We start from the raw sequence: 25,061 nt of genomic DNA on the forward strand, positions 1-25,061 counted from the left end.
TGGGGTCAAGGGCAGGCAGGTGACTAGCAAGCTGGCTTATCCCCTGTCGCGGGGTTTGGAGGCTTCCTCCAAAGAAATTGGTTTTGCTGGGACAGAGCAAGTTCTGTTGGAGACACACTAGAAGGCAAATCTTAAACCTGCCTGAGTGGAGTGCTAGGCTGTAGAGCACTACATTTCAATTTTTAAAAAGAGATTACTAAGAAAGAGCATAAGAGCAGCTTATACAATTAAGCACAGGTGTGGAGAGCTGACAAAGATAACTCTCCCCGAATATTCGAACTTAAGGGCATGCAATGAAGCTGATGGGCAAAGAGATCTTTTGCTCTCTCCCCGAATATTCAAACTTGAGGGCATGCAATGAAGCTGATGGACAAAGAGAACTTTCGCTCTCTCCCCGAATATTCAAACTTGAGGGCAGGCAATGAAGCTGATGGGCAAAGAGAACTTTCGCTCTCTCCCCGAATATTCGAACTTGAGGACATGCAATGAAGCTGATGGGCAAAGAGAACTTTTGCTCTCTCCCCGAATATTCGAACTTGAGGGCATGCAATGAAGCTGATGGGCAAAGAGAACTTTCGCTGTCTTCCCGAATATTCGAACTTGAGGGCATTCAGTGATGGGCAGTGGATTCAGGACAGTCAAATGGAAATACTTATTTGCATGATGATTGTAATATGGGATTTGCTGCCAGAGGATAGTAGGGTTGCCAACCTCCAGGTTGTAGCTGGAGATCTCCTGGAATTACAACTGATCTCCAGTCTACAGGAGTTGGTTTCCCTGGAGAAAAAAAAAATCTGTTTTGGAAAGTGGACTCTATGGCATTGTTCCCTCCCAAAACCATCACCTCTTCAAGATCCGCTCCCAGAATAGCCAGGAATTTCCCAAACCAAAGCTGGCAGCCCTAGGACAACAGTGATGGCTAGAGGCACTGATGGCTTTTAAAAGGGTATTAGACAAAGTAATTTTACAGATTTGTAATTATAATATTGTCTAGTCTAGATGTTTGTTTAATGTTTCTGTAGGGTTTTTAATGTTGTAATCCACCCAGAGACCACTTGCGGGATAGGGCGCGGTATAAATTGAAAAATTAAATTAATGGAGGAGATGTCTCTCAGTGGTTGCTAGCTATGGTGACTAAAGGGAACCTCCATTTTCAGGGGCAGTTAGTCTTTGGATACTACTGCCAAGAGGCAACATCAGGGAAAGGCATCAGCCTCTATGTCCTGTTGTTGGATCTCCAGAGGAACTAAAAGGTTGGAACACTTCCTCTATGAAGAAAGATTAAAGTGCTCGGGACTCTTTAGCTTGGAGAAACATCAATTGAGGGGTGACATGATAGAGGTTGACAAGATTATGCATGTGACAAAGAAGGTAGAGAAAGAAGTCCTTTTCTCCCTTTTTCACAATACAAGAAACTCATGGGCACTCAATGAAATTGCTGAGCAGTCGGCTTAGAACAGATAAAAGGAAGTACTTCTTCACTCAAAGGGTGATTAGCACATGGAATTCACTGCCATAGGAGGTGGTGGAAGCTACAAGCACAGACAGCTTCAAGAGGGGATTGGATCAACATCTGGAGCAGAGGTCCATCAGTGGCTATTAGCCACAGCTTATTGTTGGAATTCTCTGTCTGGGGCAGTGATGCTCTGTATTCTTTGTGCTTGGGAGGCACGGTGGGAGGGCCTCTTGTCCTGGCCCCACTTGTGGACCTCCTGATGGCACCTTTCTTCTTCTTTTTTTTTTCCCCGCCCATGTATGACATAGAGCATTGGACTGGATGGACTATTGACCTGATCCAACATGGCTTCTTTTGCATTTGTAACTGGTTGGTCACTGTGTGAGACAGGATACCGGTCTGCATAGACCACTGGTCTGATCTGTCAGGACTCTTCTTATATTCTTATGTTTGTATCAAACTTCGTATTTTTAGAGTTAAAAAATGTAAAAAAGAAGTAAGGGATAGAGAAGCCTTTGCAGAACTGTCCAATCTTTCTGTGCTTTCTGGCAAATTGCTGAATCCTTTCATTTTGTACCATGTAATTACCTTCGATTATCTTAATTTGCAGATAGCATTGAAGCCAACCTCGAGACGGCGTCTTCTAATGTGGAATCTGCCAACGAGCAATTGGCAAAGGCCAGCCAGCACCAAGTAAGTTAATCTTTAAAAAAAAAAAATATTTCCCTTCCCACAAGGAGCCAGTCAAATAATCACCCCCATTGGAAACCAAACTCAGATCATTTGGACCTGGCGACTCACCAGCAATTCTTTCTGCACGTAGTTTGGAAGCGATGTGAAATGTCTCCCTAAGCTGAGAGTTTAACCTATATTTTTTCTTCCCTTATTTAAATGGCTGGAGTGTTGGCAGCTTCCGTTAAAAATCATCGTTTGGAGATCTGCATATTAAACAGACCTTCCCTCCCCCCCCTCTCCCCCCAGAAAGGGAAGCAATTAGCTAGCGTTGTTCTTTGGGAAAATGTCATTAAAACGCATTATTTCCGCGTGCGTGTTCTTTTTTGTCGGGACATCCTAACGAGGCAAAGAACGGCAAAGATTGGTATTGCCAGCCGGCAAGATCCTCTTGGGAAATGGGATTTAAGCAGCCGTCTTTGTGAGCAAATCCCAGGGGTGTGTTTTCTTTTGGCTCAAGGAGGAAGGAAGCCCATGCAAGGCACACGATGTGTTTGAGAATAACTGGGCCACAAAGTGAGAGCAGCCTACAGAGCTGCCCTGGAGCTTTACGGAAAGTGAAATGTGTTTCGAGGGGAAGCTAAAAACAGCAAGAAAAGGAACTCTGTTCTTGCTGGACTGATTGTCTGATTCAGCATAAGGTGGATTCGTGTTTTGGGAAAGGGCTGTGGCTCAGTGGTTGAGCATCTGCTTGGCGTGTGGAAGGTCCCATGTTCAATCCCCAGCTTCTCCAGTTAAAAGGACCAGGTAGGAGGTGATGCGAAAGGCCTCAGCCTGAGTCCTCGGAGAGTCGCTATCAGTCTGAGGAGACAACTGTACTTTCAATGGACTAATTGTAGAATCATAGAGTGGGAAGTTTGTTGAAATCGGGTTCCATTTAACAGCCTGATAATTGAAGAAGAACAGAATTGAAACATCTTGGAATCTAGACACCTTATGAAGGCTGTAAAGATTCCATGATCCCTCTGTTGGAAAGAATTTATGGACACTCTGTTGACTGTGTTATGGACTTTATTTTTTTTTTTTGAAGGGAAGAAACAGACAAGTGATGTCACAGTTGTATACACTGGTTTAAGATTGAATATAGTGGTGTGTGTGTATATATATATTCGAGCATAATATAAAATTGCTACTTAGCAGGCATTTTCTGACTGTCTTAATGCTTTTGTTGTTGTTGTTCAGTTGCACAGTCAAATCGGATTCTTTGCGACCCCCATGGAATAAGTCATGCCAGGACCTCCTGTCCTCCACCATCCTCCAAAGTCTGCTCAAATTCATGTTAGTTACATCAGTAACTCTGTCCAGTCATCTCATCTTTTGCTGTCCCCTTCTTCTTTTGCCTTCTGTCTTTCCCAGCATCAGGGTCTTCTCCAGGGAGTGCTCCCTTCTCATTTGGTTGCCAAAGTATTTGAGTTTCAGCTTCAGCTTCAGCCCTTCCAGGGAACAGTCTGGGTTGATCTCCCTCAGGACTGACTGATTTGATCTTCTTGCAGTCCAAGGGACTCTCAAGATTCTTCTCCAGCACCACAGCTCAAAAGTGTCTATTCTTCTGCGCTTGGCCTTCCTTATGGTCCAGCTCTCACAGCCATACATTACTACTGGGAATACCATCGCTTTGTCTAAACGGACTTTTGTTGGCAGGGTGATGTCTTTCCAAGCATCAGGGTCTTCTCCATTGAGTGCTCCCTTCTCATTTGGTGGCCAAAGTATTTGAGCTTCAGCTTCAGCATCTGACCTTCCAGGGAACAGTCAGGGTTGATTTCCCTTAGGACTGACTGATTGGATCTTCTTGCAGTCCAAGCGACTCTCAAGGGTCTTCTCCTGGACCACAGCTTAATGCTAAGAACCCTTATTTTGTGCTGTACAAATAATCATAGCAAAGACTTCAGTAATGAAAATAACAAGAAACCGATCTTTTAAATGTTTATTGTTTTCATTATGCCTTTATGCCTTTGTTTTCATTATGCCATAGTGGCAAATGATAGCCTGAAGCCTTCCCGGGTCTGAATCAGGAAAAGCTGGAGATTTTAATCCACAGTAACAAAAGAGCCCTGTGGTGCAGAGTGTTAAAGCTGCAGTACTGCAATCCTAAACTCTGCTCACGACTTGAATTCGATCCCCAATGGAAGCTGGGTTTTCAGGTAGCCAGCTCGAGGTTGACTCAGCCTTCCACCGTCTGAGGTCGGTAAAATGAATACCCAGCATTGCTGGGGGGAAAGTGTCAATGACTGGGGAAGGCAATGGCAAACCACCCCGTAAAGAGTCTACTGTGAAAACGTTGTAAAAGCAACGTCACCCCAGAGTCGGAAACGACTGGTATTTGCACAGGGGACCTTTCCTTTCAACAAAGGGCAAGCCAGTTTGATTTTCCCTGGTATTGTTAACGAGGAAGTCGACCCATGACATTGCTTTGTGTGAATGGTGGGAGATGCAATTAAACCCGTATTGTTTTAATTTCCATTCCCAAGTAGCTACAAGCAGATGGGCCCAATAAAACTTTGCACGTTTTGTTTCCCTGGCTGGCGGCTCCAGCTGAGCACAAAAGCCAGCCTGCGATTGTAGGTACCCCGAACATTGTCGATTTTGTAAGGCAGCATTGGAGCGCACCTGCAGTGTTGGTGTTTACCTGAACGCAGTCGTTTTCTCAACCAGCTGCTTCCCTTGAACGTGCTGTCAGCCAGTTTGGAAGCCTCCCCCGGTTGAGAAATGAAATAAAATAATAGGGCAGCTTAACCTTTGCATGTTTTGAACTGCGATGTTTATTCAAGCCTCCCGCCCCACTTCAAATCTCCCTCCCTCCTTCTCTAAATAATGAATCTCTGATAAAATATTTAGGGGGTTGGGCTTTTTTCGAGAGCTTTCAGATGTCAAACACTTGAATGCTTCCGCGCGTCAAGGTGCAATCTTGCGGAGAAACGGCAGCCACATCTGGACAGCTGTGCATTCTGCTTTGATTACCCAGAGCAGGTGTGAACGTGCACTTTCGTTTAATTGTTTTCAGTTGGGGAAAACAAGAGAGGTGGGGAGAAGGTGTGCTTTTGAGAGAAAAGAAATCGACCTTCTGATGGCAGACTAATGTTGCTAGCCCAGTGCATGCAACTCAAAGGAGACCAGAGTGAGGTGCGCTTCTGGAGGAATGGCATTGTGCACCGCTGAAAAGGTCATTTCCAGTTGCGTAACCGGAAATGACATCACCGCATCACACACCAGCCTAGGACTTCAATCAAACTCTATGGTAAAAACCACAGAGAGGGGAGAAATTCATAGAGCAACTTATTAGTGTCATTTCTGGGGTCCCAGCTAAAAGCTTTGAGCCATTCGGGAGCGTGAGCCATAACTGAGAGACCATCTTCTTAAGACTTCAGGTCTCTATTAATTTTGTTTGAGTATTGCAAATTTGTGTATTAAATATTGTGAACTATCCTTCGTTGATAAAGGCTTGAAACAGGTGTGGCAGAAGTCGACGACCAGCCCAGGGAATTCTAACTTTTTCCTATGCATGAAAAATTGAATGCCGCTGCATCTTCTGGAATTGGCACCAAGTCTGTTTTGGATACAAGAAATTGACACTTTTTGGGGTGTTTTTCTTCAAGGGACTCGATTCTCCTTAATGTATTGTAATTTTATACAAATTTTAGTCATTTGTCACTATAACCTTTGGGTCGTGCTTGTGTTTGTAGTCCCCAGATGGTGGTTCGTGATCTTCTTGGATTACAACTGATCTCCATGTGACAGGGACGGTGGCTCAGTGGTAGAGCATCTGCTTGGTAAGCAGAAGGTCCCAGGTTCAATCCCCGGCATCTCCAACTAAAAAGGGTCCAGGCAAGTAGGCATGAAAAACCTCAACTTGAGACCCTGGAGAGCCGCTGCCAGTCTGAGTAGACAAGATTGACTTTGATGGACCGAGGGTCTGATTCAGCAGAAGGCAGCTTCATATGTTCATATGACAGAGTTCAGTTCCCCTGGAGCAAATGGATACTTTGCAAAGTGGACTTTATGACATTGTACCTCACTGAAGTCCTTTCCTCTCCCCAAGTCCCACTCACCTCAGGCTCCAGCATCAACATTTCCAGGTATTTCACAAACTGTAGGTGGCAAACTTACCCATACCCTCCAACCAATGACCCAGAGGTTAGGATCTCACCACTTTGACCTGAGTTTCATTCCCAGTCAGGGAAACACAACTTGTTTTTTTGGAGACGAGCCGTGGCTCATTGGGAGAGCATCTGCTCGGTGTGCAGAAGGTCCCAGGTTCAATCTCCAGTTAAAAAGGACCAGGCAGGAGGTGCTGTGAAAGAGCTAAGCCTGAGACCCTGGAGGGCCGCTGCCAGTATGAATACACAAATACTGAAATTGATGGACCAAGGGTCTGATTCAGTAGAAGGGCAGCTTCATGTGTGGATGTGTTGCATGAAATTCTGGTGGATGAACATCTGACATATCTTGACTTCCTTGGGGGAACTGCAGAAGCTGAGATCTAGTCCCTACATACTTCAGCCTCTGCTGGATGGGCGTGTCATATCCTTAGGCCTAGAGCCAGTTTGGTGTAGTGGGTGAGCGGACTCTTATTTGGGAGAACCAGGTTTGATTCCCCCCCCTCCTCCACTTGCAGTTGCTGGGATGGCCTTGGGTCAGCCATAGCTCTGGCAGAGGTTGTCCTTGAAAGGGCAGCTGCTGTGAGAGCCTTCTCAGTCCCACCCACCTCACAGGGTGTCTGTTGTGTGGGAAGAAGATAAAGGAGCTTGTGAGCCGCTCTGAGATTCGGAGTGGAGGGCGGGATATAAATCCAATATTATCTTCTTCTCTACATTCAACTGGTGGTGTGACCTCCCATGTGGCTCTAAAAAAGGTAAAGGTAATCCCCTGTGCAAGCACCAGTCGTTTGCGTCTCTGGAGTGGCATTGCTTTTAGAACATTTTCATGGCAGACCTTTTCATGAAGTGTTTTGCCATTGCCTTCCCCAGTCGTTTACACTCTCCCCCCCAGCAAGCCGGGTACTCATTTTACCAACATCAGAAGGATGGAAGGCTGAGTCAACCTCGAGCTGGCTACCTGAACCCAGCTTCTGCTGGGATCGAACTCAAGTCGTGAGCAGAGCTTGGACTGCAGTACTGCAGCTTTACCACTTTGCACCACGGGGCTCTAAGCTACCTTAAAAAAATAATAAGCAGCAGGGCTTCTTTATTGCAGCAGGAACTCTTTTGCATATTAGGTCACACACCCCGATAAGAACATAAGAACCTAAGAGAAGCCATGTTGGATCAGCCAATGGCCCATCCAGTCCAACACTCTGTCACACTGTGGCCAAAAAATGTAGCCAATCCTCCAGGAGTTTACGGGGCTCTTAGTACAGGGCCTACTGTGAGCTCCAGGAGGATTGGCTACATCAGGGCTGTGTGGCCTCATATGCAAAGGTGTTCTTGCTAAAAAAAAAAAAAGCCTTGAAAAGAAGAACAATTTCATTGAATCCTGCAAACTTCCAAAGTTCGGCCTCACCCAATTCCAAGGTAAATAACTACAGCGAGAGCAAGAAAAGAAGAAAGAGTCTTGCTTCATCAGGAGGAAATGAGCACCCAAAGACCCTGAATGCCGAGTGTCACAGCTGTGCCGCTCGGAGCCGTACCACTCTGGACTGTGAGCTTGTCAGATCCGATCAGCCAAAAACCTATTCGGCAGCGTCAGCCTCCAGCTGGGCAGGCTCCAGTGGGGAAATCCGAGGGTGCTTGGATTTGCATAGCATGCAGTTCCGCGCTTGAACTGTCTGGAGTCAGAAGACATCCCGTTCATCGGCCGCAAGAGCCAGGGCACTAGCTGGCCAGTACGGAAAATTCATCTTGACTTTCCAGAGTGATTTGTTTCAGCGTGTTCATTGACAGAGCCGACTGTTTCTCTTGCTTGCATGAATCGAGGGGTAGTTCAGTCGACTCAGATTCATGCAAGCGGGCGGCAGATGTGTAGGGTGGCCTGCCAGCTTTGGGCTAGGAAATATGAACATATGAAGCTGCCTTCTACTGAATCAGACCCTGGGTCCATCAAAGTCAGCATCGTCTACTCAGACTGGCAACGGTTCTCCAGGGTTTCAAGCTGAGGTTTTTCACGCCTACTTGCCTGGACCCTTTTTAGTTGGAGATGCCGGGGATTAAACCTGGGACTTTCTGCTTACCAAGCAGGTGCTCTACCACTGAGCTACCGTCCCTCCCGTAAATATGAAGCTGCCTTCTACTGAATCAGACCCTCAGTCCATCAAAGTCGGTATTGTCTACTCAGACTGGCAGTGGCTCTCCAGGGTCTCAAGCTGAGGTTTTTCACGCCTACTTGCCTGGACCCTTTTTAGTTGGAGTTGCCAGGAATTGAACCTTTGACGTTCTGCTTACCAAGCAAATGCTCTACCACTGAGCCACTGTCCCTTCCTTAAGCTTCTGTCCCTCCCCTTGGATATACTTGGAAATTGGGGGTGGAGCCTAGGGAGGGCTGGATTTGGGAAGGGGAGGGACCTCAGCGTGGTATAATGGGACAGGGTATAATAGGCCCTACCTAACCGTGTAGAAAATAACTATTGGCTATTATAATTTTTTCACATTTCTGGAATCCAAGATCACTGCAGATGGTGACTGTAGCCATGAAATTAAAAGACGTTTGCTTCTTGGGAGGACAGCTGTGGTGAACCTCGGTAGTATAAAAAAAGTAGAGACATCACCCTGCCAACATAAGTCCATACAGTCAAAGCAATGGTATTCCCAATAATAATGTATGGCTTTGAGAGCTGAACCATAAGGAAGGCCGAGCGCAGAAGAATAGATGCTTTTGAGCTGTGGTGCTGGAGAAGACTCTTGAGAGTCCCTTGGATTGCAAGAAGATCCAATCCGTCAGTCCTAAGGGAAATCAACCCAGACTGTTCCCCGGAAGGTCAGATGCTGAAGCTGAAGCTCAAATACTTTGGCCACCAAATGAGAAGGGAGCACTCACTGGAGAAGACCCTGATGCTTGGAACGACATCACCCTGCCAACAAAAGTCCGTATAGTCAAAGCGATGGTATTCCCAGTAGTAATGTATGGCTGTGAGAGCTGGACCATAAGGAAGGCTGAGCGCAGAAGAATAGATGCTTTTGAGCTGTGGTGCTGGAGATGACTCTTGAGAGTCCCTTGGATTCCAAGAAGATCCAATCAGTCAGTCTAAGGAAAATCAACCCAGACTGTTCCCTGGAAGGTCAGATGCTGAAGCTGAAGCTCAAATCCTTTGGCCACCCAATGAGAAGGGAGCACTCTTTGGTGAAGACCCTGATGCTGGGAAAGACAGAAGGCAAAAGAAGGGGACGGCAAAAGAGGAGATGGCTGAACAGCATTACTGATGTAACAAACACGAATTTGAGCAGACTTCGGAGGATGGTGGAAGACAGGAGGGCCTACCACGCTATACTGTTATGCCGAATAAAGTCAAATCACAGTAAAAAAAGCAGTGCAGCTTAATGAATCGCAACTTATTTTACATTAATGATAGAGCATGAAGTACATTTGCGCATAACAAACCATGTAGAGAATTATGAGTCCATTGTTGTGGCTGTTAATCATGGAGTCCATCACACAATATACAAAAGGCAGTTTTCTTCAGGGCCGTAGTACTCCGAAGGTGCCAGCCTTTCTCTGGAGTAGGCAAATGAAAGTGGCACGCTTCCTAGGGCATAATGGGACAGAGTCCACCTTCTCAAACAGCCGTTTTCTCTAGGGGGACCACTCTTGGTTGTCTGGAGCTCAGTTGTAACTCCAAGATGTCTCCAGGCCCTACTTGGAGGTTGCAAGAAAAGAAAGCACAAAGCTTCCGTGATTACCAGCCTCAGACACTAAAGAAACAATCATATTATTAAAAGCTTAGTATATTTCTATATAAGAGCCAGTTTGGTGTAGTGGTTAAGTGTGCGGACTCTTATCCGGGAGAACCGGGTTTGATTCCCCCACTCCTCCACTTGCACCTACTAGCATGGCCTTGGGTCAGCCATAGCTCTGGCAGAGGTTGTCCTTGAAAGGGCAGCTGCTGTGAGAGCCCTCTCCAGCCCCACCCACCTCACAGGGTGTCTGTTGTGGGGGAGGAAGGGAAAGGAGATTGTGAGCCGCTCTGAGACTCTTTGGAGTGGAGGGCGGGATATAAATCCAATATCTTCAATATCTTCTTCATAACATAAAGCACAGACAGAACTCAATAATTTTGGAAACAGAACATCCCAAAGTAGCCATCAGAAATCAAGTCCAATTTTTAAAGCAGTGCAATGCTGTTTCCTTGATGAAATGTCTGCTGTAGCCCTGGAGAAGAACAATGAGTGATGTCCAAGTAATTCAAATTTTAAGGCAGCCAGCAGCCCAGTTATTGCAACAAGGATGTACTATTGCCTTGTTTCACAATTGCTTCTTCAAGCTGCATAGCATTAAAAAACAAAGACATCAGCATAACACTAGAAAGAAACCTGGGATATAAAAGAATAAAAAAAACACATTTACCATCAAGTAATCGATTTCAAATACAAGGGTATGAACGCCAAGAAATTCAAGTCTCCAAACTTCAAGTCACTGTGAGCAACGTAATGCATATCCATTAGTACTAAGCGCCAACTTGTAGATCCACAGCTGAATCACATTAGGCGTTCCTTATAGGTATATTCCCTATGATGGTTGTCATATCCAAACCAGTAATCATTTTAAAGGAATCATTCTAAATAGCTATACAGATTTTAGAACTGGAGGAAACTTAGTAGGTAACACACCTTTACAGTTTACAGTTGGAGAAATCATTCAAGTTACAAAATCCATTATAGGTCACAAGTATACAGATTATTTTAAAAAAAACTGGAGGAAACCTGGTAGGTGACACACATTTACAGTCTACAGTTAGAGGAAACGTGACAGGGGATCTGTCTTGGTTGTCTGGAGTTCAGTTGTAACTCCAGGATGTCTCCAGACCCTGCCTGGAGGTTGGCAAGCCGCAAGGTACACCCTGGCACAAGTGAATACAGGGCACACCTGCCCAGCAAGGCAATTAAGGTGGACATCAAACAAAAACAGTGAGACGATCAGACAAGGGGTGCAGGCTACTCACATACAAACAAAGAGCTCCATCCCTGCAGGCCTCATTTTGGCAGGAGCTCACCGGAGCAAAGCTCCAGCAACGCTAACTTTTATTGCGCTCTTTCTTTCTTATCCCTCCCCCCAAAGACTTGCTTCGGGACTCCATTGTTCAAACCCCCTGTGAGAATTTGGCTGAACTCAAAAGATTTGAAAACTTGCTAATATCTCCCCCACACACACACACAGACACAATGGGAAAATCACCAAAACATATAAAGCAGACAGATGGGCATCTTCCTCATGCCACACTGTGGCCACAGAGGAGAAAGTCGTTTAAAAAGGATGACGGGAGTATGGTTTTATGATGAGAATTATAACTCGAGAAGCGTTTTAAGGTAGATACTGAGCTGATCTAACTTAGTACGCCTTCCGGTGGTGTCAGGGGTATGCGGCAGATGCAAGTATGTTGCGCTAATGAGCTCCAGCACCTCTTTTTCTGCAAAATGAGCCCTGCAAATTCAGCTGGCTGTTACGTTCCGTGCGAAGTCCCCAGCATCCCTCATTGCAAACGGTTGTCATGGGTGCTGGGGACCCTGCAGAAGAAGCTGAGCCTGCAGAAGAAACTGTGCCCCTGCCACCTGCACCAGTGCCCCTGCCTCCTGCTGGAGAAGATCCAAGCCCCCCTGCCTCGCCCTCTCGGGTGGCTCGTGTGCTTGACCGCCTTCGTCAGGACCTCAGGGATCGGAGGAGGGCGGCATGCTCACGAGCAAGACGCTCCCTGAGCCCTGAGTTTTGAAAGGATTCTGGCCCTTCTAGGAGTGAGGATGCTTGAGTCTCAGCAGGATCCTGGCTGCCTCTCTGAGCCAGCAATTAGCCCAAATGGGCAACAGACAGCAGAGGGCTATATAGCTGTGGGCTTTGGGAGGAGGCTTTGTGGAAGCAACTAGTCACTTACCTGATGTTCTAGCATCCACTTCGGCTTTTGACTTTGGCTTCTGGACCCCCCTGACTTTGGCTTTGACTTCTGGACCCCCTGACTTTGGCTTCTGAACCTCTGACCTGCGGTACCTGGACTGTGATTTGGTTTTGGCGCCTTGGACCCTCTTTGCTCACCAGCTACAGACCTTGGACTGCCCCTGGACTTTGCCTGACCCGGCCCCAGCCCGTGACAACGGTCTTCCCTCCTGTCACTCTCCTTTCTTTGTCTCAAGAAAGAATTTCTCTGTTCCCCAACATGCAGAATTTCTCATTTCCCCAATGTGCCCACCCTGTTTCTTACTGGAAGGTTTAGGGCTCCCCCACACACACACACTTGTTCTCCTTCGTATTGACTTTCCAGTTGTAACAGATAATAGACTCAAGTGCAAATGAAATTATGGCTGTCCTCAAAACAAAGTTTATGAACGCTCACCTCCCTTGTGCATCTGCCCAGGTATTACTGCACATCTATAATTCATAATCACACAATATTCTAATTTGGCCAATAGGAGGGAGTGATAATTAATGGGGCACTGGCGTAAACCAGTTATACTTGATAAATGACGAAAAACAAGAGGTTTTATTTGTTCAATCCCCAACAGTGTTCGTCGCTTTCCCCCCCCCCCCCCCCAAACAAGTTCTGCTGAACTCCGTAGATGTTTTCCTTGCTCAGTGCTCAGTGTCTAAGGTTATTACTGTGTACCTGCCAGCACTGATCCAGACCTGTTATAAAATACCCAAGAAGGAATTCTTGTTTCTCTGGAGTATTTCTGGAGAGGATATGAGGGGACATTGTGTCAACCACTAGCTTCGTAAAATCCAATTTGATGTTGCCGGTTAATTGGCTCCGTCTTCGGCTGACAAGTCTATGGCTAAAAGCTTGCAGCCCCACATTTTAGTAGGGTTGTAGGGAAAGCGCCTTTTTTTTAGCAGGAGAGCCTGTTTGGTGCAGTGGTTAAGCGTGCGGACTCTTATCTGGGAAGACCGGGTTTGATTCTCCGCTCCTCCACATGCACCTGCTGGAACGGCCTTGTGTCAGCCAGAGCTCTCGCAGAGCTGTCCTTGAAAGGGCAGCTTCTGTCAGAGCTCTCCCAGGCCCACCTACCTCCCAGGGTGTCTATTGTGGGGGAGGAAGGGAAAGTAGATTGTTAGCCACTCTGAGGCTCCTTTGGATAGTGAAGGGTGAGGTATAAATCCAATCTCCTCTTCTTCTTCCTCCTCCTTCTCTCTCCATCAAATTCTTAGGGACTGTGGTCTATACTGCCGTGTATAACTTATTGTAAGTAGGAACTTGATCTTCTTCATGGTCTCTGTGCTTCACACTGATGAGATATAGTGTGCCTGTACAATCAAGGGGCCTCTGCTCCCACCCACCCAAGAACTTACTATTCAGGCTCATGGCGGTGGGGGGCACAGTAGGAGGGCTTCTAGTGTCCTTGCCCCACTGGTGGACCTCCTGATGGCACTTGATTTTCTTGCTCACTGTGTGACACAGAGGGTTGGACTGGATGGGCCACTGGCCTGATCCATAAGAACATAAGAGAAGCCATGTTGGATCAGGCCAACGGCCCATCAAGTCCAACACTCTGTGTCACACAGTGGCAAAAAATGTTATATACACACATACACTGTGGCTAATAGCCACTGATGGACCTCTGCTCCATATTTTTATCTAAACCCCTCTTGAAGGTGGCTATACTTGTGGCCGCCACCACCTCCTGTGGCAGTGAATTCCACATGTTAATCACCCTTTGGGTGAAGAAGTACTTCCTTTTATCCGTTTTAACCTGTCTGCTCAGCAATTTCATCGAATGCCCACGAGTTCTTGCATTGTGAGAAAGGGAGAAAAGTACTTCTTTCTCTACTTTCTCCATTCCATGCATTATCTTGTAAACCTCTATCATGTCACCCCGCAGTCGACGTTTCTCCAAGCTAAAGAGTCCCAAGCGTTTCAACCTTTCTTCATAGGGAAAGTGCTCCAGCCCTTTAATCATTCTAGTTGCCCTTCTCTGCACCTTCTCTAAAGCTATAATATCCTTTTTGAGGTGCGGCGACCAGAACTGCACACAGTACTCCAAATGAGACCGCACCATCGATTTATACAGGGGCATTATGATACTGGCTGATTTGTTTTCAATTCCCTTCCTAATAATTCCCAGCATGGCATTGGCCTTTTTTATTGCAAACGCACACTGTCTTGACACTTTCAGTGAGTTATCTATCATGACCCCAAGATCTCTCTCTTGATCAGTCTCTGCCAGTTCACACCCCATCAACTTGTATTTGTAGCTGGGATTCTTAGCCCCAATGTGCATTACTTTGCACTTGGCCACATTGAACCGCATCTGCCACGTTGACGCCCACTCACCCAGCCTCAACAGATCCCTTTGGAGTTCCTCACAATCCTCTCTGGTTCTCACCACCCTGAACAATTTAGTGTCATCCGCAAACTTGGCCACTTCACTGCTCACTCCCAACTCTAAATCATTTATGAACAAGTTAAAGAGCATGGGACCCAGTACCGAGCCCTGTGGCACCCCACTGCTTACCGTCCTCCACTGCGAAGACTGCCCATTTATACTCACTCTCTGCTTCCTATTACTCAGCCAGTTTTTGATCCACAAGAGGACCTGTCCTTTTACTCCATGATTCTCAAGCTTTCTAAGGAGCCTTTGATGAGGAACTTTATCAAAAGCTTTCTGGAAGTCAAGGTAAACAACATCTATCGGGTCTCCTTTGTCCACATGTTTGTTCACACCCCTCAAAGAAATGCAACAGGTTAGTGAGGCAAGATCTTCCCTTGCAGAACCCATGCTGAGTCTTCCTCAATAACCCGTGTTCATCAATGTGCCTACTCATTCTGTCCTTGATAATGGTTTCTACCAACTTTCCCGGTATTGAAGTCAGACTGACTGGCCTGTAATTTCCCGGATCTCCTCTGGAACCTTTTTTAAAGATGGGGGTGACATTTGCTACCTTCCAGTCCTCAGGAACGGAGGCAGATTTCAATGAAAGATTACAGATTTTTGTTAGAAGATCCACAAGTTCAACTTTGAGTTCCTTCAGAACTCTCGGATGTATGCCATCCGGACCCGGTGACTTATTAGTTTTTAATTTGTCTATCAGTTGTAGGACCTCCTCATTTGTCACCTCAATCTGACTCAGGTCTTTCAACACCCCTTCCAAAATTAGTGGTTCTGGGGTGGGCAAAAAGTTCTCGTCTTCTACAATGAAGACGGAGGCAAAAAATTCATTTAGCTTCTCAGCCATTTCCCTATCCTCCTTCAGTAATCCTTTTACCCCATGGTCATCCAAGGGCCCCACTGCCTCCCTGGCTGGTTTCCTACTTCTAACATGGCTTCTCTTATGTTCTTATGTGACACAGTGTAGGACTGGAGGGGGCCATTGGCCTGATCCAACATGGCTTCTCTAATGTTCTTCTGTGACACAGAATGTTGGATTGGATGGGCCACTGGCCTGATCCAACATGGCTTCTCTTATGTTCTTATGTGACACAGTGTAGGACTGGATGGGCCATTGGCCTGATCCAGCATGGCTTCTCTTATGTGACACAGTGTAGGACTGGAGGGGCCATTGGCCTGATCCAGCATGGCTTCTCTTATGTTCTTATGTGACACAGAGTGTTGGACTGGATGGGCCACTGGCCTGATCCAACATGGCTTCTCTTAGGTTCTTATGTGTGACACAGAGTGTTGGACTGGAGGGGCCACTGGCCTGATCCAACATGGCTTCTCTTATGTTCTTATGTGTGACACAGAGTGTTGGACTGGAGGGGCCACTGGCCTGATCCAACATGGCTTCTCTTATGTTCTTAAGTGTGACACAGAGTGTTGGACAAGATGGGCCATTGGCCTGATGTTATTTAAAAAGGCAGTACGTGAAGCCCCCAGCTCTTCATGGCCCGACTAAGAACTGCTGAGAGCAGAGGGTAGGGCTGGCTGCCCACCTACCCACCTGACTTTCGGAATCTGCCCACCCACCCACTCAGCTCTGCTCAGAGTGTTTCAGGGGAGAGCTTGTTGGTGTCGCTACCTGCTTCATCTGCTGAGGCGATCAGGGGGAGGGGTCCCCGGGGGGGAGGGGGAAGCCAATGCTTGGGGGGAAATATAAGGAAAGGTCCCCTGTGCAAGCACCGGTCATTTCCGACTCTGGGGTGACATTGCTTTCACAATGTTATCACAGCAGACTTTTTATGGGCTGCCTTCCCCAGTCATCTACGCTTTCCCCCCAGCAAGCTGAGTACTCCTTTTACCGACCTCAAAAGGATGGAAGTCGGAGTCAACCTTGAGCTGGTTACCTGACAACCCAGCTTCTGCCGGGGTTCAAACTCAGGTCATGAGCAGAGCTTAGGACTGCAGTACTGCAGCTGTAACACTCTGCGCCACGGGGCGCATCACCGGGCTTGGGGGGGCATAAAATCCACATGGAGGCTTGGCCCCATGGGGCACTACGGGCCCGGTTGTGAGCATCAGTGGCGTGCACGCTTCACTGAAATGCATGAGAGTTTCAAGAGACTGCAGGCCCTCCGTTTGTCCACCACCCATCCTCTGAGATGGGCTTTGTGTGCTTGCTCTCTGGTGCTCCAGCCGCCAGCGTCTGCCTCTGCTGTTAGACAAGAGTCGCATCCCCACCCACATCGTTGCTGCAGTTAATGGGCTAATTGGTGACTCATTCCAAGAAGGCAAACGCTGTGCATCCTTCTGTGTCATTTGCAGTGCTGCAATCCATGTAATTAGAGAGCCAGAGTTTGCTCCAGGCAGTATGTTTGAAAGGGGCTGCGTCGGAAGACGCGGCGTTTTCTCGGGTCCATCTGCAACCGAATTTTTTCATTACGATGATTTGTTGGTTTATTTTATCCTGTGGTACCCATGAACCATTGACCCCGGCTGATTACTTTGTACCTAAGAGAACATAAACGTAGACCATCGCTTCTATTCCTGCCGTGCACCTCGGGGCGTGTGGCAAAAAAACAGCGGCTACCTTTATTTTTCCCAACAACTGGAACCGAAGGGGGTCTCCGGGAAATGCTCTTCTTCGTTCTGAATCTCTAAATCACATCCGTAACAACAAAAACCAAAATTGAAGGCCGTAGACAAACCTGACGAAGCCGTCGTCTCCTTCAAACTCCTTTGATGTATTGGGGGGGGGGGGCGGCGGCCTTGGGAGCATGTGGGCACTTTTTGAATTCTACAAAGGGTGATGGGTGCAACCATGAAATGGTCACCTGGGAAGCCCTAGTGCGGGTGTCATGATGCTGGGCCTAGCGAGGGCTGCAGGCCCCAGGGAAGCCTGCTTTGGAGTTACTGGGAAAAGCCTACATCTCCCAGGATCCCCTCTGTCTCTCTGATTGGGTAGCGAGGGCTTTGGAGGGAAACGGGCCCAGAGAGGGGTGGGGCCTGGGAAGAGAATATAAAGGCCAAGCCCAGGAAGGGGGTGTTCTTTTCCTAGGAGGCAGAGCTGAGAAGGAGCTGCTACCAGGGAGAGACCCCTGCCCTTAGAGGAAGGGTGAGTAGGCTAGGTCTGACTGAGACAGTTAGGGACAATAAGTTCAGACACATTAAGGCATTTGGTTATTTTTCCCTTCACCCCTTTTAGGCACCTTGTTTGTTATATTGCATTGACCTTTTAATAAACCTTTTTTTTCCTGTTGTTAATTCTGTCTGGCCCTCACGCCTATTAAGCTAAGGGAGGCCTGGAAGAGCTTGGGAGGGGACTCTGGGCCTTCTCAAGGGAGACTCTTAACTAGGGTTGCCAATCCCCAGGTGGGGGCAGGGGATCCCCCGGTTTGGAGACCCTCCCCCCGCTTCAGGGTCGTCAGAAAGGGGAGGGGAGGGAAATGTCTGCTGGGAACTCTGTTATTCCTTATGGAGATTTATTCCCATAGAAAATCAAGGAGAATTGATCCGCGGGTATCTGGGGCTCTGGAGGGGTTGTTTTTGGGGATAGAAGCACCAAATTTTCAGTATAGCATCTAGTGCCTCTCCCCAAATACCCCCCAAGTTTCAAAAAGATTGGACCAAGCGGTCCAATTCTACGAGCCCCAAAAGAGGTGCCCCTATCCATTATATCCTATGGAAGGAACTGAAAAGGTGTGCCATCCCTTTCAATGTGATGGCAGAACTCCCTTTGGAGTTCAATTATGCTTGTCACAGCCTTGATCTTGGCTCCACCCCTAATGTCTCCTGGCTCCACCCCCAAAGTCTCCTGGCTCCACCCCCAAAGTCCTTTAATTGGACTTGGCAACCCTACTCTTAACCCAGAGTGGTAGCAGCAATTGGTGAGACCCCCCTGAGTCTTGACATGGTGGCAGAGGTGGGATGGACTAGTTTTGGACACTGACGAGGCTAAGGGAGGCCTGGAAGGGCTTGGGAGGGTACTCTGGGCCCTTCTCAAGGGATACTTTTAACCCAGAGTGTGGCAGCAATTGGTGAGATCCTCCTGAGTCTTGACAGCAGGGGACAAGAGGGGCAAATTTGGAACATACATTGAAGAAGACTCAGGGGGAGATAATCCAACCAACACTGTTGTGACAACGGTCACTGAAAGGTTATTTTAATCTTTGCAGCCAATTCAGATCTCAGTGGGCATTTAGATCCCCTGCCGGGCCCCACCTACTTTATGAAAACACTCGAAGGGCTGTTGGTGGGCTCCGTGGTACCCCTGGGCAACCACATTGGGATCCCTGTATCAGAATAACAATAAAGGTTTAAGCACCTGTGCTGAATTATTCAAGTGCAAGCACATTGAAATCAGGCCGAGACTGATGTAACTTTGTGTTGAATTGAAAAGCCCACAGGACGCATTTCTGCTCGCCGAGTCTGAATGGACAATACCAGGAACCAAGGGGCTGATTCAGTTGGAGGCAAACCCACATGTTGAGAATTGGGTGTGGCTCAGTAAAACAGCTGCTTCTTAGCCTGAAGAAAGTATCTACCTTGGATTTCCGTTATGGTCCTGAGAAAGAGGGGCCAATAGTCTGATTCAGTATGAGGATGGATGGACGGACAGACAGATGATAGATAGACAGATGATAGATAGATAGATAGATAGATAGATAGATAGATAGATAGATAGATAGATAGATAGATAGATAGATAGATAGATAGATGATAGATAGATAGATAGATAGATAGATAGATAGATAGATAGATAGATAGATAGATAGATAGATAGATAGATAGATAGATGATAGATAGATAGATAGATAGATAGATAGACAGACAGACAGACAGATAGATAGACAGACAGACAGACAGACAGAAAGACAGACACTCTGAAATCATAGAATCATAGAGTTGGAAGGGACTTCCAGGGTCATCTAGTCCAAGTTTTATATATATAACTTAAAACATGCTTACAATGTTAGCACTCGTTGGTCTTAAAGGTGCTTTCTTTGTATTTCTCTCATGGGATCCAGGGATCTGGGCAAAGGAAGCTCTGGCTCTTTCCTTCCTTCCCAGGGGACTGGGGGAAGGGAAGAAGAACCTCAGCAAATAGAAGGAAGAGAGGCTTAGCTTAGGGGGAAGTGTTTGTGAGTTTCCTGCATTGTGCAAGGGGTTGGACTAGATGACCCTAGAGGTCCCTTTCAACTCTATGATTCTATGATTCAGTAGCTCTGCTGTGCGATTGAGAGAGCCTGGAAAAACAAGCTCTTCCTCCCCCCTGCCTTCCTCCCCCAATGGAGGATCCTCAGCCAGTGGAGAAAATAGAGGTTTTGCTCTGTGGCTCCTGAGCAATTGAGCAAGCCTTGCAAAGAAAACTGTTATGCAGAAGGAAGCAAGAGAGGGAGAAGGAAGCAGATGACAGCCAGTTGCTCAGGGACCTGATTCATCCCCCGGACTGCATGTGTGAGACCCCTGGCTTAGAGGGAGTATTGCTTGCAGATATACCGCATGTAGACATACAGTGTTCAGCACTGCTATAACAGTGTGGTCATCGGTTTGAAAGGCATATGCTGCATGGGATCATTCAGTGTGGGAAATGAAGATACTTTGACTATAAGGAAAAAGGAAAGGTCGCCTGTGCAAGCACCAGTCGTTTCTGTCTCTGAGGTGACGTTGCTTTCACGTTTTCATGGCAGACTTTTTACGGGGTGATTTGCCATTGCCTTCCCCGGTCATCTACACTTTCCCCCCAGAAAGCTGGGTACTCATTTGAATGACCTCGGAAGGATCGAAGGCTGAGTCAACCTCCAGCCGGCTACCTGAAAACCCAGCTTCCGCCGGGGATTGAACTCAGTATTAGGACTACATTATTGCAGCTTTAACACTCTGCGCCATGGGGCTCTTCTACTGCGACAATAAGGGAGGGGCTAAACTTGAACGAGGATTTGGGTGTCCAAATGGCAAGCGTGAGGCATCCGATGTCCCCTCTCCTCACGGTGGAGCTGAACAAAAGAGATAAAAAACAATAGAGTGCTGTAAGGTAGGAGCTTCCCAAATGTGAAGCCTCGTGGTGGAGATGAACAAAAGAGATGAAAACAATAGAGTGCTGTAAGGTAGGAGCTTCCCCAAATGTGAAGCCTCGTGGTGGAGATGAACAAAAGAGATAAAAACAATAGAGTGCTGTAAGGTAGGAGCTTCCCCAAATGTGAAGCCTCGTGGTGGAGATGAACAAAAGAGATAAAAACAATAGAGTGCTGTAAGGTAGGAGCTTCCCCAAATGTGAAGCCTCATGGTGGAGATGAACAAAAGAGATAAAAACAATAGAGTGCTGTAAGGTAGGAGCTTCCCCAAATGTGAAGCCAAGTGAGAACAAAATTTGAGTCCAGGGGCACCTTGAAGACCGACAAAATTCTATTCGTAGTATGAGACAGGGGTGTCGAACTCATTTGTTATTAGGGCCAGATCTGATATAAATGAGACCTTGTCAGGCCGGACCATGCCAGGTTGGGCTGGGCCATGAGTGTGCCTATTTTAAGATTAGGTAGCAGAAATATAAACTTTATAAAGGACAATTACAGGTGTGTAACAAGCTTAAAACATTAGCATTTGTTCATCTTAAAGATGCTTTCTTTTTATTTCTCCCATGAGATCCAGGGAACTGGGCAAAGGAAGCGCTGGCTCTTTCCTTCCTTCCCCAGGGGACTGGGGGGGGGGAGCCTCAGCCAATAGAAGGAAGAGAGGCTTGGCTCAGTAGCTCCACTGTGCCATTGAGAGAGCCTGGCAAAGCAAGCTATCTCTCCCCCCCCCCTTCCACCCCAAGGGAGGAGCCTCAGCCAATGGAGAAAATAGAGGTTTTGCTCTGTAGCACCTGTGCAAACGTGCAAGCCTTGCAAAGCAAGATATAGGGAGAAGGAAGCAGATGACAGCCAGTTGCTCGAGGGCCTGATAGGAGCCCTCTGGGGGCCTGGTTTGGCCCCCGAACTGCATGTTTGGCACCCCTGGTATAAGCTTTCATGTGCAAGCACATACCTTCAGGTGCAAAGAAGCCTGCAGGCACACGAAAACTCATACCTTGAATAATATTTGGTTGGCCTTAAAGGTGCCCCTGGACTCACACTTTGTTCGGACCAACACAGGCGCCCACCTGAATTTATGCCAGGCTTCACAGGGGGCCAAGGGAGGAAAGAGAACCGTTTAAATGGCTTCCGCAATAAGCTGAATGACATTTCATTTTCTTTCATATTGTTAATCACCAGTTTAATAGGATTAACCTAACCGCTCCTCCCTTCTTTTATCCTCCAGCGCTCCGCTTCCCTTTTCCGCCATCAGAGCAAACCTGCATTTACTGTCCTCTTCCTCACCATTTAAGATGCCCCGGTAGATCCTCCCAGCCTCCCATTTATCTTCTCTCACCAGGGGTCATTTTGTAGAAAACGAGGTACCGGGGCTCATCAGCACCACTTATTTGCTTCTGCCCCACAGCGCGGACGTCGCCGGAAGGCGTACTAAATTCGATCAACTCAGCATCTCCCTTAAAATGCTTCTTGAATTAGAACGGTCGTAGTAAAAGCTTACTCCCATCATACTTTTAAAATCACTTTCTCCTGTGTGGCCACAGTGGAAGGATGAGGATTTCCATCAGTCTGCCTTTGCATGTTTTGGCTACCACCAACGTTCCCTCTAAGCTGCAGAGTCTTTTGAGCAAAAATCCTACTTTATGAGCTACTGGCGTTCGAGTTGTGAGCTACCGGTGCTAAAGCTGCGAGCTGCTGCATCAATTAGGGTGCTCTGGGATCAACCTCCTTCCTGAGCGAAGGCACAAACGTGTGAGCTGGAGGCTAAACGTCTGTGAGCCGGCTCACGCTAACTCATCTAAGAAGGAGCACTGCTCTGCAACGGCATCAGTGGACCCAACAACAACAGCCATACCATCTCAAGGTCATACTCCTGCTCATCCTCTAATGCAGGGGTGGCCAACGGTAGCTCCAGAAGTTTTTTGCCTACGACTCCCATCAGCCCCAGTCATTGGCCATGATGGCTGGGGCTGATGGGAGTTGTAGGCAAAAAAAAGTCTGGAGAGCTACCGTTGGCCACCCTTGTCCTATATCTTCTCCCCCCCACAACAGACACCTGTGAGGTGGGTGGGGCTGAGAGGACTTTTCAAGGACCACTCTGACTGGGGGGAGAGGTAGAGGAGATTGTGACCACTCTGAGATTCAGAGTATAGGGTAGGATATAAATCCAATATCATCATCTTCTTCTCTTGGAGGATTGGCTACATCGGGGTGTGTGGCCTAATATAATAATAATAATAATAATAACAACAACAACTTTATTTTTATATCCCGCCCTCCCCCGCCAAAGGCGGGCTCAGGGCGGCTCACAGACATGGAATTCCATGATTCAATAAAACAATATAAACAACAATTTTAGATACAATCAATTACATAAATAAATTTTTAGATACAATCAATTACATAAATATGCAAAGGAGTGCCTGCTACTGAAAAAGCCTTGGTCTTAATAATAATAAACATTTTCCTGGTCTACAGACAGAATGTAGAAGAAGAAGATATTGGATTTATATCCCGCCCTCCACTCCGAAGAGTCTCAGAGCGGCTCACAATCTCCTTTACCTTCCCCCCCCCCCACAACAGACACCCTGTGAGGTAGATGTTGGATTTATATCCCGCCCTTCACTCCGAAGAGTCTCAAAGCGGCTCACAATCTCCTTTACCTTCCCCCCCACAACAGACACCCTGTGAGGTAGATGAAGATATTGGATTTATATCCCACCCTCCACTCCGAAGACTCTCAGAGCAGCTTACAATCTCCTTTACCTTCCTTCCCAACAACAGACACCCTGTGTGGTAGGTGAAGATATTGGATTTATATCCCGCCCTCCACTCCGAAGAGTCTCAGAGCGGCTCACAATCTCCTTTCCCTTCCTCCCCCACAACAGACACCCTGTGAGGTGTGTGGGGCTGAGAGGGCTCTCACAGCAGCTGCCCTTTCAAGGACAACCTTTGCCAGAGCTATGGCTGACCCAAGGCCATGCCAGCAGGTGCAAATGGAGGCGTGGGGAATCAAACCCGGTTCTCCCAGATAAGAGTCCGCACACTTAACCACTACACCAAACTGGCTCCCCAGTAGCGATGTGTTTATTAGTTAAAAGTCCTTCCCCACCTCTGCGTGTCATTTTTCTCCTTTCCGACAGCCCAGCCGATCTCCCCTCCCGTCTTCCTCCGAGATGGGATGCTGTGCCCCGATATAACCTCTTATTATGTGTTTAAAATTAATAATAAAAAATAACCTTGGGCAAAGATTTAAATCAATCTGTTCTGCACTGAATAAATGCAAGGGAGATAGATATCTTAGAGGCATGGCAGGGAATGGAAGGAGGGAAAAAAAAAACCCTTCTTCTTCAGAGTCTCCGTGCAATTTAAAAATAGGGAAAGGAAACACCGTTTAGGGCGAGCGGGGTGTTGAATTGGAGGTCTTGTGCTCACGTCTGTAGGGCAGGGTTCTTGATTTAATTTCCTTGAACCGAGCCGTTGCAAATGGAATCTGGATAAACCACCTCCTTGCTTTGGGACTCAGCCTTGTCAGAGGCTGCTTGAGATACGTTGTAGCTGGACATTAATGTTGAACTTATTGTTTCGGGAGTAGTTTCTCTTTTGCACTTTGTGTCGCATTGTAATTTCTATGAAGAACTGTATATAAATAATTGAATTTCGAAGGATTTGAGGTTGATTTGGCGTGAATGCCCACGTGGCTTTTTTCTCCTGTTCTGCCTTTTCGCGTTACTCTGTTTGGTTGCTAACCTCCAGCTGGTGGCTGGAGATCTCTTGGGAGAACAACTGATTTCTAGGCGAGAGGGACCAGTTTGCCTGCAGAAAATGGCGGCTTTGGAAGATGGACTCTACAGTAGAAGAAGGAGAAGAAGAAGACTTCACAACAGACACCCTGTGAGGTGGGTGGGACTGAGAGGGCTCTCACAGCAGCTGCCCTTTCAAGGACAGCTCTGCAAGAGCTATGGCTGACCCGAGGCCATTCCAGCAGCTGCAAGTGGAGGAGTGGGGAATCAAGCCCGGTTCTCCCAGATAAGTGTCTGCGCACTTAACCACCGCACCAAACTGGCTCTCTAAACCAATGAGGTCTTTCTCCCTCCAAACTTCATGGTCCACCCCTGAAATCTCTAGGAATTTCTTGGCCTAGAGCTGACAACCTTAGTAGCATGTGATGCTCAGGGAACATTGGAAGATCTGGGCCATCTGGAAGAATTTTGTGACCTGACTTTTCTCCCACACTGGCTTTGCTTCCATTGCCAAGATGTGTGAGATTGGTGGAGAAAGGTGCTTCTTCTCACAGACCGTAGACTGCCCAGCGTTAGTGAATGGCATGAGAAGGATTTTTGTGCTGATTGTGCTAAATTA

At 47.2% G+C, this 25,061-nt stretch overlaps 1 protein-coding gene across 1 annotated transcript in view; it reads left to right on the forward strand.

Annotated features, from left to right (window-relative positions):
• TSNARE1 (t-SNARE domain containing 1) overlaps positions 1–25,061 on the forward strand; it is a 570,576-nt gene that overhangs the window by 297,557 nt on the left and 247,958 nt on the right. Inside the window, exon 8 of the mRNA XM_060243065.1 lies at positions 2,067–2,149. Coding sequence (XP_060099048.1) covers positions 2,067–2,149 — 83 coding nt within the window. The remainder of the gene's footprint in view (positions 1–2,066; positions 2,150–25,061) is intronic.

This window comes from Heteronotia binoei, chromosome 7, assembly GCF_032191835.1.
Source record: "Heteronotia binoei isolate CCM8104 ecotype False Entrance Well chromosome 7, APGP_CSIRO_Hbin_v1, whole genome shotgun sequence".
Classification (NCBI taxonomy): Eukaryota; Metazoa; Chordata; class Lepidosauria; order Squamata; family Gekkonidae; genus Heteronotia; species Heteronotia binoei.